General features: G+C 37.7%; 1 protein-coding gene across 1 annotated transcript in view; it reads right to left on the bottom strand.

Annotated features, from left to right (window-relative positions):
* Window positions 1-17717, bottom strand: part of lrriq1 (leucine-rich repeats and IQ motif containing 1) — a 149206-nt gene that overhangs the window by 70733 nt on the left and 60756 nt on the right. Inside the window, exons 16-17 of the mRNA XM_028814864.2 lie at window positions 11579-12025; window positions 10714-10936 (exon numbers count right to left, since the gene is read on the bottom strand). Of these exons, the coding sequence (XP_028670697.1) occupies window positions 10714-10936; window positions 11579-12025 (670 nt within the window). The remainder of the gene's footprint in view (window positions 1-10713; window positions 10937-11578; window positions 12026-17717) is intronic.

Here is a 17717-nt window from a genome sequence, read left to right as displayed (position 1 = left end):
CAATTAAACCGCAGAAACATCTCAAGGATGATCAGGGGAAACAGGATGCACCTGAGCTCAATTTCGAGCTTCACGGCAAAGGCTGTGAATACTTATGTACATGTGCTTTCTCAAATTTTTATTTTTAATAAATCTGCAAAAACCTCAAGTAAACTTTTTCATGTTGTCATTATGGGGTGTTGTGTGTAGAATTCTGAGGAAAAAAATGAAATTAATCCATTTTGGAATAAGGCTGTAACATAACAAAATGTGGAAAAAGTGATGCGCTGTGAATACTTTCCGGATGCACTGTATAGAACACTAGTTGCTACTCATACAGATAAATGTATAAAAGCTATACTTCCTTCCAGTTCAAAGAGGCTGGGGATGTTTTCTGTCTTTATTTCCACTGCTTTAAGCACTTTGGCAAGATGATTCCCTTATATCCACAGGAACTTATTTTTCTCTAAGTAATGTGCCCTTATTAAGTTTTTCATATGCCCTAGAAATTCATCCATCCATCCACCTATTTTCATAACCAGTTTATCCAGGGTAGGGTCATAGGGAAGCTGGAGTCAATGTTAGCAAGCAAATGGCACAAGGCAGGAACAATCGCTGGATGTTGCACAAGTCTGTCACAGGGTAAATAGGCACAAATCCACCCAAACACAAGGGCCGATTCACCTAGCCAGCAAGTCGTTGGACTTTGGGATCAAACCAGAGTACCCGGAGGAAAAATACATAAACATGGAGATAGCATGCAAAACTCTACACAGGCACCACCTGAGACATGAACCCCAGTTTTCCTTTTGTGAGGCAGCAGCAATACCACTGTGCCAACCTGCCCTAGACATATGTATGTAAAACAAAAAATTAAAAGATAAACCAAGTAAACCAAGTCGAAAGAGTACACCTGCATCTAGTTCAGAAGCTGCACAAATAAACAAACAAACAAACAAACAAATAAATAAATAAAACAAGTAGACCAAGCTGAGAAAGTACACCTTGCAAACCAGTACAGAAGCCAGTTTAACCATCATGGCATTTATACATTTTACTATGTAAACTCATTCTCTACCTCCAGTTAACTATATTTTGTAAGATTTAAAAAAACATTAAAAACTAGAAACACAAATATACAAAGTGTGGACAAGAGCATAGATTTTAAAATTCAAAGCTGACTTGGATGATTCATAAATACATAAATTCTTCATAGAAACTGATATAATATATAAATAAAGCAAAAAGGTTCATATACAGTAGTAAGTAAAAGAAGTTAAGAAAACAGACAAAAGTTAACCTTTACTAACTACATTAATCTTCTTTCTGACTTCTGTGTCTAAAGTTATCTGACTTAATATCAACTGTTTCCAATATGTGATAGTATCCTTTTATGATTTGCATGATTAGCCAGTTAAAAATATACAAAGTTGGTTTCGTCCGTTATAGGAGATAGATATCTGAAGCAGAGCTCCGCTAGAAGCGGCTTTATTTTCCCACATATTTCATATTATTTAGAGGTATACTGTATTTAACCTGACCAAGGAACTTCCACTACAATATACAAGCATGAGTAACAAGAAAAAAAATCAGAAAGAACCGGAAAAGAAACTTAAAGCTGCATCAAAGTCTGGACAGACATCCAGCCCGAGTGCAAGGTATGGCCTCTCAGAGACTGACCTGGAACAGGCAGACGAACGCGCAGATTTCCTGGGACCCTGCTCCATTGTATTGTCACCAGTCGAAAGTGAAAATGGGAGCGAAGGGGCAAGTGATACAGGTCGCGATGGATTGCTGATTTCTGAGGATCATTCGAGACTAGAAAAGGCCCTGCAGGATTTGCTCTCATCTACTCATCACGAGCCTGCAGCACCTGCTGTAACAGGAGCTGCATTTCCACTCGCGGAGCACAAAATCCGAAACGAACTGTCCAAACTAAAAGAGATGATCGCTACACTGGCCATTGCCATGGCTACAGCCATAAATGAGCTTAAGAAGTCTAACATTGAGCTTAAGAAGGATAACAAAGACCGGGAAACGCGTCTATTTAAAAGTTTTGACATGAACTTTAAAGGCATGTTGGAGAAATTAGAGGAACACATCGAAGAAAATAGATCCAAACTGAAAATACTTGCCGACCAGATTAATGACGTTACAGATCAGCTGGATGACGTTAAGCAGGCATTCACGGCTCAAGTTGAAACAGCGGAACAATTGGCGTCTAACGCAGATGAAAAAGCTACAGCTGCGAATTCCGAATGCAAAAAACTAGGAGACAGACTTGCGGCCCTGGAAGATGGGTACATAAGAAATAATATAGGAATTGAGGGTATACCTGAGAAACAAGAAAGCTCAAGCCTAGTGAAATTTGCAGTAGAATTACTCTCTAAAATAATTGGAGATGATTTTAAACTCGACATTGAGATAGCAGCAGCTTATCGCATGTACAGATCAAGCATCTTTAAACCTAGGTCTTTTATTGTCCGCTTCGAGCGATTACGATGTAAGCTTGATGTGATAGCACTTCTCAGACACAAGCAAGAGATTATATTTGAAAATAATCTTATTCATATTTTCCCCGACTTCTCACCGTTAACAGCTGCAAAACGCACAGCCTACTTTAACATTAAAAAGTTGCTACAGAAAGCCGATATCAAATACAGCCTCCTGTATCCCGCCAAACTGAAAGTGGAAGTTCAAGACCAATATTATGTATTTTCAAGCAAGGAGGAAGCTGAAAAGGAACTAAAGAAGCTGTTTCCGGCACTCTTTTGAAAGTTAATAAGGAGCTGTATTCTGTCAAGACATGGGAAGGACCTATCATCTGCTGTCGGATCCACTTTTAAAGAGACTGGTATTATAATTATACATCCTTTTCTTTACTTGGATATATGTTTATGTCTTAATTACAGTTATAGACGTGAGTGTACTCTTGGTTTATTGCTATTTCTACTATTACATTACTATTACTATTACATTTATACTATTACATTATACTATTACATTAGGATTTACTATGTTTATCCTAGACTACTTTTTAAAATCATTCCCAGGGTTCATTCTTTTATTATCTTAATATCTTAAAATTGCTGAAGATTATTTTAAGCTTAAAGACTGTTAATGATTTTATTTTCGGCAGATAGTATTTAGAATTCAGCTGCAATAGATATCTCTTTGTTTTAATTCTTAAACGCCGCTGCGGGGTGGGGTTTGTTTTGTTTTGGACGTGCTCTGTCTCTTTGTATGTCAGAGGACCGGGACATCACGAAGTGGGATCAAGCCTCATGTGGGGAGGCAAAATGGGGGGGTGGGGGGATAAAGGAGCGAGAGAAGGAGAGCAGGCTATATCTAATCTATTCTTCTAATCCTTATAACTATAAATATCAATGCAACAATAGGCTAAAATGCAATAACTCATGGGGAGTTTTGAAATTAAGATTAAAACTGCCTCACTACCAGTTAAGACTATAAAATGACATTAAAAACTCAGAATCAATGTCTCCATGATGCGACAGTTAACTTTGTGAGCTGGAATGTTAAAGGCCTGAATCACGAATTAAAGAGAAAGAAAGTATGCTCTCACCTAACAGGCTTAAACGCTAAAATAGTATTTTTACAGGAGACCCACTTACTAAGCAATGATCAGTTCAGACTACAAAAAGACTGGACTGGCCAAATGTTCCATTCTAGCTTTACAAAGAAAACTAGAGGGGTGGGAATTCTCATACACAGAACAGTTCCATTTGTAGCATCAGATGTAGTATCAGACCCTGAAGGGAGATATGTGATGGTCATGGGCAACTTATTTAACAGTAAAATGATTTTGATAAATGTTTATGCACCCAATGTCGATGATAAGGAATTCATGCAAAATCTATTTGCATCCATTCCCAATGTGAACACTCATAAAATTATAATGGCTGGGGACTTTAATTTTGTTTTAAATCCACTCTTAGATAGGACTCCTGTGATAGGGGGGACAACATCTAACACTGCAAAGACAATTACACAGTTTTTAACTGACCACAACTTTCTGCAGGAACACTCTGGGAAATTCTAAAGGTCTTCTTAAGAGGACAGATTATTTCATATCTTTCCCACAGAAATAAATTAGAAACCAAGAAAGTGTCAGAGCTAAGAAGCGAAATAGAATAGATGAAGAACAAGCCAGGCGTCCAAGTGAAGCTCTTCACAGGAAAAGGCAGGCCCTGCAAACAGAACTCAACATCTTAACAACTAAAGAAACTGAACAACTTATTTATAAGTCAAGACATCATTACTATGAACATGGAGAAAAAGCTAATAAGCTTTTAGCTCAACAAATTCACAAACAAGAAGTTCGCAATGCAATACCAGTAATCAACGACACGAATGGAGAAGAAATCATTGACCATAAAAATATAATGCACGCATTTAGAGATTATTATAAATCCTTATATTCTACTGAGTTCAAAGAAGACAACAAACAATCTAATGCATTTTTGGATACGTTACAGACACCACAAATAGATGCTTTAAGTGCTGAGGAACTGGATAAACCTCTGACGCTAACAGAATTACTAGATGCTATAAAGTCACTTCAAAGCGGGAAATCAGCAGGCCCTGATGGTTACCCCGTAGAATTTTATAAGAAATTCTCCACTCAGCTAGCTCCACTCTTATTGGCAACATTTACAGAAGCTAGAGACAACCAAATACTACCTCAAACATTTCGTCAAGCATTAATCACCGTCTTTCCTAAACAAAATAAGGACTTGTTACAATGTGCATCATACAGACCAATTTCACTCCTGAATAATGATGTTAAGATACTCTCAAAAATTCTAGCTAGAAGGATGGAGAAAGTGCTGCCCTCAGTAATATCACAGGATCAAACTGGATTTATTAAAGGCCGACACCTATCTTCCAATCTCCGACACTTGTTTAATGTTATATATTCACCAGCAAAATCAAACACCCCAGAGATATTACTATCATTAGACACAGAAAAAGCATTTGATATGATTGAATGGAACTACCTTTTCACTGCATTGGAGAAATTTGGGTTTGGCCCGAATATTTGTGCATGGATCAAACTACTGTATACCAATCCAGAAGCTTCAGTTTGTATTAACAACATTCGTTCAGACTACTTTAAGCTAGAACGTGGTACCAGACAAGGATGTCCCTTGTCACCACTGCTGTTTGCTATCGCCATTGAACCACTGGCGGTTCACTGTCAAAATTCTTATCAGATAAAGGGGATTATCAGAGAAGTACTGGAACAGAAAATTTCTCTATATGCAGATGATATGGTTTTATATATATCAGACCCAGAAAACACTGTGCCTGCAGTTTTAACAGCACTCACAGAATTTCAAAAGATATCTGGTCTTTGAATTAATCTGAATAAAAGTATACTCTTTCCAGTGAATTCACAAGCATATAATATTAGATTGGACACCCTACCTTTTACCATAGCAGATCAGTTTAAATACCTAGGGGTAAATATCACAAGTAAACATAAAGCTCTTTATCAACAAAATTTTGCCATCTGTATGGAAAAAACTAAGCAAGACTTGCATAGATGGTCAACCCTTCATCTCACTCTAGCCGGAAGAATTAACGTTGTTAAGATGAATATCCTTCTTAAACTTCTTTTTTTATTTCAAAACATTCCAATATATATCAATAAATCGTTTTTTAAGCAATTAGATTCAACAATAACCTCATTCATTTGGAACTCAAAACACCCACGTATCCGAAGAGCGACCCTACAAAGACCTCAGGCAGAAGGTGGAATGGCTTTACCTAATTTTCAGTTTTATTACTGGGCAGAAAACATACAAGCCATAAAAACCTGGACACAAAAAAATGAACATACACAGGCTTGGTTCGCAATAGAAGTAAAATCCTGTAGTACTTCTTTATACACCTTGCTCTGCGCTCCAATAAATGCAAGTTATCGCAAATATACTAATAACCCAATTGTGCTTTATTCACTCAGAATATGGAACCAACTTAGAAAGCATTTTAAGATGGAAAATCTTTTATCAGTGGCACCTCTGCAAGAGAACCACCTCTTTCAACCCTCGCAAACATATCCAGTTTTTAATACCTAGAAAAGTTTTGGGATTAAAATGCTCAGAGATCTTTATATAGACAACATATTTGCATCTTTTGAACAATTACGTTCCAAATTCAACCTCCCAGCTACACATTTCTTTCACTATCTTCAAATTAGAAATTGTGTTAAACAGAAACTGCCCGATTTTCCTCACCTCGTACCCTCGACCATGCTGGAAAAAATACTGCTCAATTTCGAGGAATTAAACACCATTTCCGCATTATATAAAATCTTATTAGAGGTACTACCTTTCAAAGACCCAAGAGGACATCAGGAAGAAGATATCTTAATCAATATATCAGAAAAGGAGTGGAAGGTAGCAAAGCAGAGAATTCACTCGAGCTCCATATGCGCAAATAATAGAATTATTCAACTAAAAATTATATATCAAGCTCATCTGTCTCGCTTAAAACTGTCCAAAATGTTTCCAGGGCAAGATCCAACCTGCAAACGCTGCAACCAAGCTCCTGCCTCACTGGGTCACATGTTTTGGGCCTGCACCAAACTAACATCATTTTGGACCAAAATTTTTAAGTGCCTTTCAGACAGCCTTACCCAGCCAATCCCTCCTAAACCCATTAACAGCTGTGTTCAGTGTTCTTCCAGACGGACTTGAAGTGGAGAAGGACAAGCAAACAGTGATTGCATTCACTACGCTTTTGGCACGCAGACTTATTTTGTTAAATTGGAAGAATCCTAACTCTCCTCTGATAAGTCAGTGGGAAACCAATCCATCCATCCATCCATCCTCTTCTGCTTATCCGAGGTCGGGTCGCGGGGGCAGCAGCTTGAGCAGAGATGCCCAGACTTCCCTCTCCCCGGCCACTTCTTCTAGCTCTTCCGGGAGAATCCCAAGGACGTTCCCAGGCCAGCCGAGAGACATAGTCCCTCCAGCATGTCCTGGGTCTTCCCCGGGGCCTCCTCCTGGTTAGACGTGCCCGGAACACCTCACCAGGGAGGCGTTCAGGTGGCATCCTGATCAGATGCCCGAGCCACCTCATCTGACTCCTCTTGATGTGGAGCAGCAGCGGCTCTACTCTGAGCCCCTCCTGGATAAATGAGATTCTCACCCGATCTTTAAGGGAAAGCCCAGACACCCTGCGGAGGAAACTCATTTCAGCCGCTTGTATTCGCAATCTCGTTCTTTCGGTCACTACCCATAGCTCATAACCATAGGTGAGGGTAGGAACATAGATCGACTGGTAAATTGAGAGCTTCGCCTTGTGGCTCAGCTCCTTTTTCACCACGACAAACCGATGCAGAGCCCGCATTACTGCGGATGCCACACCGATCCGCCTGTCGATCTCACGCTCCATTCTTCCCTCACTCGTGAACAAGACCCCGAGATACTTGAACTCCTCCACTTGGGGCAGGATCTCGCTCCCAACCCTGAGAGGGCACTCCACCTTTTTCCGGCTGAGGACCATGGTCTCGGATTTGGAGGTGCTGATTCCCATCCCAGCCGCTTCACACTCGGCTGCGAACCGATCCAGAGAGAGCTGAAGATCACGGCCTGATGAAGCAAACAGGACAACATCATCTGCAAAAAGCAGTGACCCAATCCTGAGTCCACCAAACCGGACCCCCTCAACGTCCTGGCTGCGCTTAGAAATTCTGTCCATAAAAGTTATGAACAGAATCGGTGACAAAGGGCAGCCCTGGTGGAGTCCAACTCTCACTGGAAACAGGTTCGACTTACTGCCGGCAATGCGGACCAAGCTCTGGCACCGATCGTACAGGGACCGAACAGCCCTTATCAGGAGGTCCGGTACCCCATACTCTCGGGGTACCCCCCACAGGATTCCCCGAGGGACACAGTCGAATGCCTTTTTCAAGTCCACAAAACACATTGCCCACGTGAGCATTGAAGTCTCCCAGCAGAACGAGGGAGTCCCCAGAAGGTATGCCCTCTAGCACCCCCTCCAGGGACTCCAAAAAGGGTGGGTACTCTGAACTGCTGTTCGGTGCATACGCACAAACAACAGTTAGGACCTGTCCCCCCACCCGAAGGTGGAGGGAGGCTACCCTCTCGTCCACTGGGGTAAACCCCAATGAACAGGCACCAAGTCGGGGGGCAATAAGTATACCCACACCCGCTCGGCGCCTCTCACCGGGGGCAATTCCAGAGTGGTAGAGAGTCCAGCCCCTCTCAAGGAGATTGGTTCCAGAGTCCAAGCTGTGCGTCGAGGTGAGCCCGACTATATCTAGCCGGAACCTCTCAACCTCGCGCACTAGATCAGGCTCCTTCCCCTTCAGAGAGGTGACATTCCACGTCCCAAGAGCCAGCTTCTGTAGCCGAGGATCGGACCACCAAGGTCCCCACCTTCGGCCACCACCCAACTCACACTGCACCCGAGCTCCTTGGCCCCTCCCATAGGTGGTGAGCCCATGGGAAGGGGGACCCACGTTGCCTCTTCGGGCTGTGCCCGGCCAAGCCCCATGGGTGCAGGCCCGGCCACCAGGCGCTCACCATCGAGCCCCACCTCCAGGCCTGGCTCCAGAGGGGGGCCCCGGTGACCCACGTCTGGGCAAGGGAAAACGCCGTCCAAAGTTTTCATTCATCATAGGAGGTTTGTTTAACCGCTCTTTGTCTCATCCCTCACCTAGGACCAGTTTGCCTTGGGTGACCCTACCAGGGGCATAAAGCCCCGGACAACAGAGCTCCTAGGATCATTGGGACACGCAAACCCCTCCACCACGATAAGGTGGCGGTTAAAGGAGGGGGTGGGAAACCAATGTTTTATATTATTTGAAATTGGAAAAAATCAGATTCTCAGTTAGAGGATCTGTACAGAATTTTTTCAAAACCTGGCAGGATCTAATCAATATTATTTTAGAATAAGAGAAATAACTATTACTGCATTTACTTCCCTTCTCCATTTTTTATTTACCTATATTTATTTCTTCCTTTCTTTTTTATTGTTGCCTTATTAAAAAGCCCTAAACAATTCTCCTTTGGCTAAGCTCTCCTTCTCAGGGGTGGGGTTTGATTTGTCTTTCATTTTTTTTTTTGTTATAAATTGATCTATTTGTATGGAATGATTACAATAAAATTAATAAATAAAATTAAAAAAAATATATACAAAATCACTCATTAACAAGCTATGCAATGTTAACTGACTGGGCATGGAAAGGTGGTATATAAATAAAATGTACAGTATTATTATTAAAGGATGGCCATGGACATATAACAGAATATCATACTGGAAGTCAGAGCACAACATATGTGCTGTCAGTGCCCCGGAAAGTTATTTTCTATGGGCACCAGAAAAAGAACATATCCTGTAGGTCTACCAGAGGATCAGATAAACTACTCTTATCCAACACATCCAAAACCCCTCTAGGAATTAAGAAACCAAAATTTAGAGCTCTAAAAACCACTCAGGGCTCAATTCTCTTTCTAGGCACTAGAAAAAAGGCACTCTGCCTGTGAGTCTGCATATTCTTACATGATGAGGAAAACAAACTGACACAACTAAAATATCTAATAGCTGAGCAAACAAACACATGTCACTAAAGTTAGTTAAGTACTCAGCCTAATGCAATACTAACAGAGATCTTGTTTGTCCAGAGTTAATTAAGAAGGAAAAAATATCTTGTGTTACATTAGCACAGGTCAAGGAAGTTAATGCAAACTAGAATATTGTCTGCTGTTGTAGTATCCAAGTGATAAAAGGGACATTACTGCACAAAAAATAAAAGATAAAAAATAAAAATAAAGAGTAGTTCCTTTGGTAATTCTAGAAATTCTGGGTAGAGTTTGTCTAAAAGTAAATATTCATGGAGCTTCAAGGAAACTCAGGTTTAGAGGTGGCTTGATACAGGACTTTAAAACTATGCAGGGAATTAGTAAGGCTGATGTTTTTATTTTAAAAATTCTCTTTCATGGAACAGGCCAGATGGAGGCTTGCAAATTGTATATTTCACACAAACATTACGAAGTATTTCTTCACACAGAAATCCACAGATACTCTGAATAAGTTAACAAGTACTGTACTTGATTTACTTTGGGCCATTCAAAACCTTTTTGGAAGATATTTTGTATAAATAAAGCAAACAGGGACTGGTGAGCTATGTGGAGTTGACTGAATTATTTATGTCTAAACATGTATGTTCTTATATAACAGCATAATATCAACTTTCATGGCAGATGTAAAATCATTATGAGCATGCAGTAAAAAAATCAAAACACCAGACCTTATGTCTACAGTTTCTGTGGGCCTCTCCCCATATTTCACTAAAGTGTACAAAAGAAATGTACACCACTTGTATTCTAGGCATGGTCACTGTACATTGCAGGAGGCCACATATAAAAATATTGATGTCTGTTAATGTAGAAAGAATGTACTGTGCCACAGAAACTTATTATTTACCTTAAATTATCAAAAATAATTCACCATTCTATTAATAAGCTTGCAAACTCAAGTAATAGGACGAAAATCACAACCCAACAGAAAGTGAACAATAATTCATTATTACAGTTGATAAGCTAAAAAACTATCATAGTATATGAAAAAGAAAAATGGCAAACAAGGGTGGATATCATCACTAGACCAGATGTTTGTTATGGTAAATTTTACGGTTTAAATGAAGAAAAACAAAAACACAAAACACACACATATACATACTTGAATGACTGTTGCAGCCTTTTCCTTCATATTTCTGCTTTCACGCTTTATTGTATCACTATTCACACAAATGTTACTATGCTTCTGCTCCAAGGATGCACTTATACTCTGATCTTCAAATGCTTGAATAACTTCACTGTTAGCTTGTGAAGAATTATGAACTTCTTTCACTACAGGACAGATTAATCCTTCACGGTGATTGAGAATTACTGTATTTGCAAAGCTGCAAAACATAAATGGAAAATGCTTACAAAACTTCTTAAAAATCAGATTTGTAGTCTATAGTTAAGATTTAACAAAGAAACTTGCAAATAAACATTTTTACAAAACCATAATTGTCAAAATGAAATAATGGGTGCATGTTAACAATGCATAAAACTTTGTAATTTTCTGTAAAGCAAAGCAAGAAGTGATACATTTTTATAAACAATATGAAAGATATATCCATCCATCCATTATCCAATCCGCTATATCCTAACTACAGGGTCACGGGGGTCTGTTGGAGCCAATCCCAGCCAACACAGTGCGCAAGGCAGGAAACAAACCCTGGGCAGGGCGCCAGCCCATCGCATGAAAGATATATTACACCTATAACATGCCATATTGCCCAAGATATTCGCTTTATATCAGACAAACATAAAAATAATGATATAAAAGTACCAAAAATGTAGACACATTTTAATCCATTCAAGGATCACAGACAGCCCTAGTACATGCTACAGTTTGGGAAAAGAAAAGCAATTAAAAAGTATTTTGGCAACTTTTAATGATCACAAAAAGGAATACATATTTCATACATGTAACATACTATCATAAAAAATCATTATTAAATATTACCTTGAAGTCTGTTTTAAGGCGAACATACCTTGCAGTGTTACTTTTGCTATCAATGTGGTCTTCTATTATCTCTTGGTAACTTTCATGGCATTGTTTTCCATTTGTCATTTCTTCATTAGCACAGGTCAGAAAGTCAATTTTCAAATTGATTGGCTTATCTTTCTGTTTTCTCTGATATTGACAGTCATCAGAAGAACTCATTATGTCCTGAACTTGATCATAAGGCATACATCTTTGAAAAGAAGCTGTAAAGTCTTGGTTATTTTCCATACACCGTGTGATAAAAGGAATATTATTCTGACAGCTTTCACATGAAGCTTTCATCGCATGACCACACAAAGATTCTGGATCAGTTTTATCATTGATGCTTGGATCTCCATACTCATGACATAATCTGTGCTTTTCAGCCAGTTTCATCAATGCATTACATTGTTGACTGTAGACTTCAGCAGTATCCAGGGGAGACATTGATTTGCTAAAAAAAAGACATTTATTTAACATGAGACTCCTTGCATTAACATTTTCCTATACTGTATTTCCTATATCCTAGTTTGTTTTTAATACAAGTGAATTTTCTACTACTGTTTATGATAGTGTTACACTAAAAGATTTAATGTAAAGGTCAATATTCACAGTTTTATTCTAGAATATTTACACAACTCTATGTTATCTCTGTATGCAGTAGTGTTGCTCATGAATTTACCTCCATAATATGGCAAATATAACACAACAGTGGATGTTTGACCTATGTGCATATAGAACTCTTTTTAGCAGTGTTGTCCTTTAAAATATGTTTGAATGTTGAGACATATGTGTTGTACACACTGTAACTATTTAATTATTAGTATGTAAAAATAATTCCATTGTTTAGCTTTTAAACAAAATGATTAGTGTGAAGCAAAATAAATTTAAATCAGCAATGTGTTTTTGAGTATAAAGCTGCAACATCTCTTTTTATAAATATTTAAAATATGAAAAACTGAAGAGACTAATTATTTTATTAGTGATACTATGTTCCCTTTTCCCATCCTGTTGACCTTTGCTTTACAGACTTACATAGCTCAGGTCAGCAAGGTTGTGGCTCATAGCCCTAGGTAATGCATGCCAATCATCTGTCTTACTATTACAATGCAGCCAGTATGTGAAATTTAAGCAAGACTTTCTTTAAAAAGGGTCAGTCAGATACCTGAAGGTTCATCACTAGGTCACTGAGCAGCTTTTAAATGATGTTGTGTCTGTGTGATTACTTTATCTGAGCCTACTAAGTGTACTTGAAAAAAATTCTTAACATTTCTTCCCATTAGCAGCCTGTAATTAAATTATGGAATAATTTTCTAGACCTGCCGACAATCGGTGTTGTACAGTAATCACAGCTTCTTCTGGCTGCTAAGAATCCATGCCCAGAATCCTAGCCAAATGACCACAATCCTACATAAATATCAGAGAATCTTTAAACTTTATGTAGTACTTCTTTTATAATTCTCTTACAACTCTAAAAGATGTTCCTGCTTCAAATGAAAATACAGTGTGCCAAAAAGCTGGAATAAGTTACAAGGTTACAAGTTTGGTAATTACCAATACTCATTTACCCTGAGCAAGTCACTTGTCTGTTCTCTAAATGTATACATATGCACTTCTATGTAAAGTGCATCAAAGTGAAGCTCTATATGAAAAGTGTACATAAAATAAAGTTTGTTTCCTTATATTTTACCCATGGGACTTTAAGCTACATAGTAATCTATATAAAATATTCAGGCTTAGAGTTGGCATCACAACACCTTATGAAGCCTATTGTTCTGAGTTCTTTCTGCACAAAATACTCAGTTGCAAGAGACACTCTTCTTAATGCATCTTTTTAACATATGTTAATAGTAAAAAGGCAGATAGCTTATTTAAATGGACCTGCACCAATTTCCTCCAAAAGTGTTCATATTTAGGAGACACATGAGCTTGTGGACAAGACTCCCAGCCAAACTTACTGTAGGTGTAACAACCATAAATAAATATAATTTTTAAACTGCAGTCTGAAAAAAACATAAAGCAAATATTCTGATAAGTCATCAATGCTCTAATACTGTATAATAAAGATTTCCTGCATTTGAAAGGTATGCTACACATTCATTTGATATTTGAAACTCTAGTGCATGCTTTTCATCTTTTTACTCCACCATATAAGTAATGTTAGCTTTATAAGGTATCTGTTGCTATTGGTTTTGTTTGTTTATTTAATTTGTGCTGCTGCATGAAATGTTTCATATAATTATATTATCTATCAATTTTCTAAATTTTATTTCTTCAGGACAAGGACAGGAGAGCTAGAATCTATTGTGGCAGCAAGCAATGCAAAGCAGCAACATCAGCAACACCATACAATAAGCTTATCATGACCTTTCCTAGCCTTCTATTTCTTGATTGTTCTAAACCAAATGTGAATCTGTGATCTTCCTTCCGGAGATATTTACAGCTTGCAGTCTGTATAGCATTGGCTATGCCCACTCAAAGGTCAAGCTAAACAAAGGCCTGTATTGGAAGATCTAACCTGCTGAGAGGATAATCTCATCAATCCACTCAAGGTTTTGTGACTTCTATTTCTGTAGTTTTATTACATAACTTTATACTTAAAGGCAAAACACACATAAAACTGCCAGTGAAATCAAACTGATATTTGAACTCAATATAACTATACTTCATTAAAAGGACAATCATCAATTTCCTCAGATTGTATTTTCATCTGCTACTTGAATAAAACATTAACATTATACTAAGTTATTGTCTGTTTTTTACCTGCATTATTATCAATCTTTAATTTAATATTGTTTTTTTGTATCAGTAAGGTGCTGCTGGAGTATGTGAATTTCCCCTTGGGATTAATAAAGTATCTATCTATCTATCTATCTATCTATCTATCTATCTATCTATCTATCTATCTATCTATCTATCTATCTATCTATCTATCTATCTATCTATCTATCTATCTATCTATCTATCTATCTATCTATCTATCTATCTATCTATCTATCTATCTATCTGAATAAAATGATAAAAAAAAACTTTAATAAACTTAACCTGCTAACCCCACCAGAAACAAATTCAGAGATAAAGCACACCTTATATATTGCATATTTATAACCTGATTCTTTTCTGGCTTCATTACTCTTTACGTGCATTGTAAGAATGATGAAGATGAAGCTTATGATCTTTTGTATTTTTTTTATTTTCTGGTTAACAGAAGAAGAGATAATAAGGTACAGACAACTACACAGTTTACTATAGTTTAAATTACTATAGTTTACTGTAGTTTAAAGTTTAAAAACAAATGTAATTAAGATAATAAAAAACACGACACTGTGCTTATTCTTTCTCTGTCAGTATAATTTAACATAGGATTGCTCTTTAGAAATTTTGCAGGGGGCACACACTTTTAATAAAAAGGAGCCTTACAAAATTCTTTTAAACACACAAAAAGATCTGAAATTTTTTAAGCAATTCAACAATTTACATGTTTAGTTCCATCTTAAAATCTATCAACTGGTATCTTCAGGCCTATATTACTCAGAAGACATTTATCTAAAATTAACATGCACAGATCTCTGAACAGACCCGTCAGGCCCAGGTCCGGGGGTCATTATGAAAATTAAACAAGCTAAATTTCCAAGGCTGAACCCACATAATGATTTTGGGTCCCCTGAAAGGTTCCAGTTTTTGGATTAGACAGAAGCATGAATGAAGATCTCTGTTACAATTAGCATTCTTTATTTCTTCTCTTCTTGCGCTTCTACTATATTTACGCCTGATAATAGCTGTTGGCCTTTATTGATTTGTTGAGGTATAGGGTTTATAGGCCATTACTGTCACATGCACAGAGTTCAAGGAAATTCTTACTTGCATGTGCTAATCAAAATGTAACAAATTGCCACTGTTGGCACCATCATTAGTGGAAAGAAGTACTTTATATGAAAACGTCTGTCATCCTTACCTGAGAAACATCATGCTATATTTCAAAAGAGTAATTGTTCATTAATATACAGTTAGATATAAACAGTCTACACACACTCCCTAAATTGGCAGGTTTTGTGTGATAAAAAAATGAAACCAAGAGAAATCCTGTTGGAACTTAATCCACCTTTACTGCAAAATTGCAATCTATATAAGAAGGTGAAAACAAATCAGAAACTGCTCAGTGAAAAAAGGAAAAAAAGTCATACAAAAACCTGGTTGCATTACTCTGCATATCCCCTAAATTAGTTGAAACACCTTTTGAATTTATTACAGCACTCAGTCTTTTTGGGTAAGATTCTATCAGTTTGGCACATTTAGACTTGCTGATTTTTGCCCACTCCTCCTTGCCAAAAATCTCCACATCTGTCAAGTTACGAGGGAATCTCCTGTGCACAGCTCTCTTCAGGTCACCCCATAGATTTTCAGTTGGATTAAAATCTGGGCTCTGGCTGGGCCATTCCAGAATATAGATCCTACTTTGATGAAGCCGCTGCTTTGTTAATTTTGATGTATACATTGGGTTGTTGTCATGCTGAAAGGTGAAATTTCTCTTCATCTTCAGCTTCCTAGCAGATGCTTGAACGTTTTGTGCCAAATTAGACTGCTACTTGGAGCTATTCATGATTTCATTCACCTTTACCAAAACTTTAGAAAAACAGCCCCAAAGCATGATGATGCCTCCACCATGCATTACTGTGGGTATGTGTGCTGTGTTATTTTTGCGTCAGACATACATTTTGGAAATATGGCAAAATAGTTTAATCTTGGTCTCATCGGACAATAATACATTCTTTCAAATGGTTGAGGGAGACTAGGTATACCTTTTTTGCAAAGTTTATCTGTGCTTAGATGTTCTTTTTAGTGATGAGTGGCTTTCGGATTGCTACCCTAACGCACAACACAGACATATGAAGAATACGCCTGATCGTTGTCACATGTAGGGAACAACAAGTACAATCTTGGAGGGACATCCTGATCTTGGTAGAATCATTGAGCCATATTTTCTCCATTTGTTGATGACTGTCTTCACCATGCTCCATGGGACGTTTAATGCTTTGGATACTTTTTTGTATCACTGTCCTGAATGATAGCTTTCAATGATGAGATCCCATTCATGTTTTAAATGGTCTTTGTGGACCATGGATTTTGGAGTATGTTTCAACCAAGAGGATATCAGAATAATCCTACAGGAACAAACTTTATCTGAGCTCACTTAGAGCCAATATAATTGGTGAATAGAAGAAACTTATTGTGATAAGTTGATCCTGAACACAGGCACATCCTTAATTAATAAATGGTGTGTACACCATTGCAACCAGGCTTTTGGATGTTTTTTTTTTTCCTTTTTCACGAAATAGTTTCTAGTTTGTTTTCACCTTCATTGTAGCGATTGCAATATTGCAATAAAGGTTGAATAAGTTCTGACAGGATATATCTAGGCCTTCATTTTTTTATTACACAAAATTACACAAAAGGGGTGTGTAGACTTTTTATAACCACTGTATAACCCACAGAGTGACTAAGAAACAATGATTAAAAAGCAGGTTAATGTTTCAAAATGGTGATATATTTCAACCAAATTGTAGTAAAATCAATGCGTGTATTACAGTGCTCTGAAAATAACAACACAAATGTGGTGGTTATAATTTACTGTATGTTGTTATTTTCAGAGCACACTAATACATCAATTTTTTCGCAATTTAATTGAAATATATCACTTGTGTGAAAAAATAACCTGCTTCATTAATCATTATTAATCAAAATATATCTGTCAAACAGGAAGCATGTTTGATAAGGCTGAGCTAGTCAATATTACTCAATGATTATTTTAGTAATATTTATTTATCATTGTGACTAGGGGCCTCATGTATAAACAGTGTGTGTGCACAAAAATGTTGTGTACACCCATTTCAACTCACACTTTGAGGTGTATAAAAACTAAACTTGGCATAAAGCCATGCAAATTTTCATGGCAGCTTCACCCCATGCATACACAAGTTTCTGCTCAGTTTTGCAAACTGGCCGGACTCATCATAAAAGCAGTGCTACTGTTTCTGTGTGGTCTCCCTTTTTTCAGATTGGGATTTATGAAACACCGAAATTAATTGCATATCATTTACAAATTTAATTCACTTGATTGTAATCATTCTGTAACAATTTAATGGTGC

This window comes from Erpetoichthys calabaricus, chromosome 1 (genome assembly GCF_900747795.2).
Source record: "Erpetoichthys calabaricus chromosome 1, fErpCal1.3, whole genome shotgun sequence".
In the NCBI taxonomy this organism is placed as follows: Eukaryota; Metazoa; Chordata; class Cladistia; order Polypteriformes; family Polypteridae; genus Erpetoichthys; species Erpetoichthys calabaricus.
Note: the sequence above shows the minus strand (reverse complement) of the source record. Positions and strands in the feature narration are given on the sequence as shown.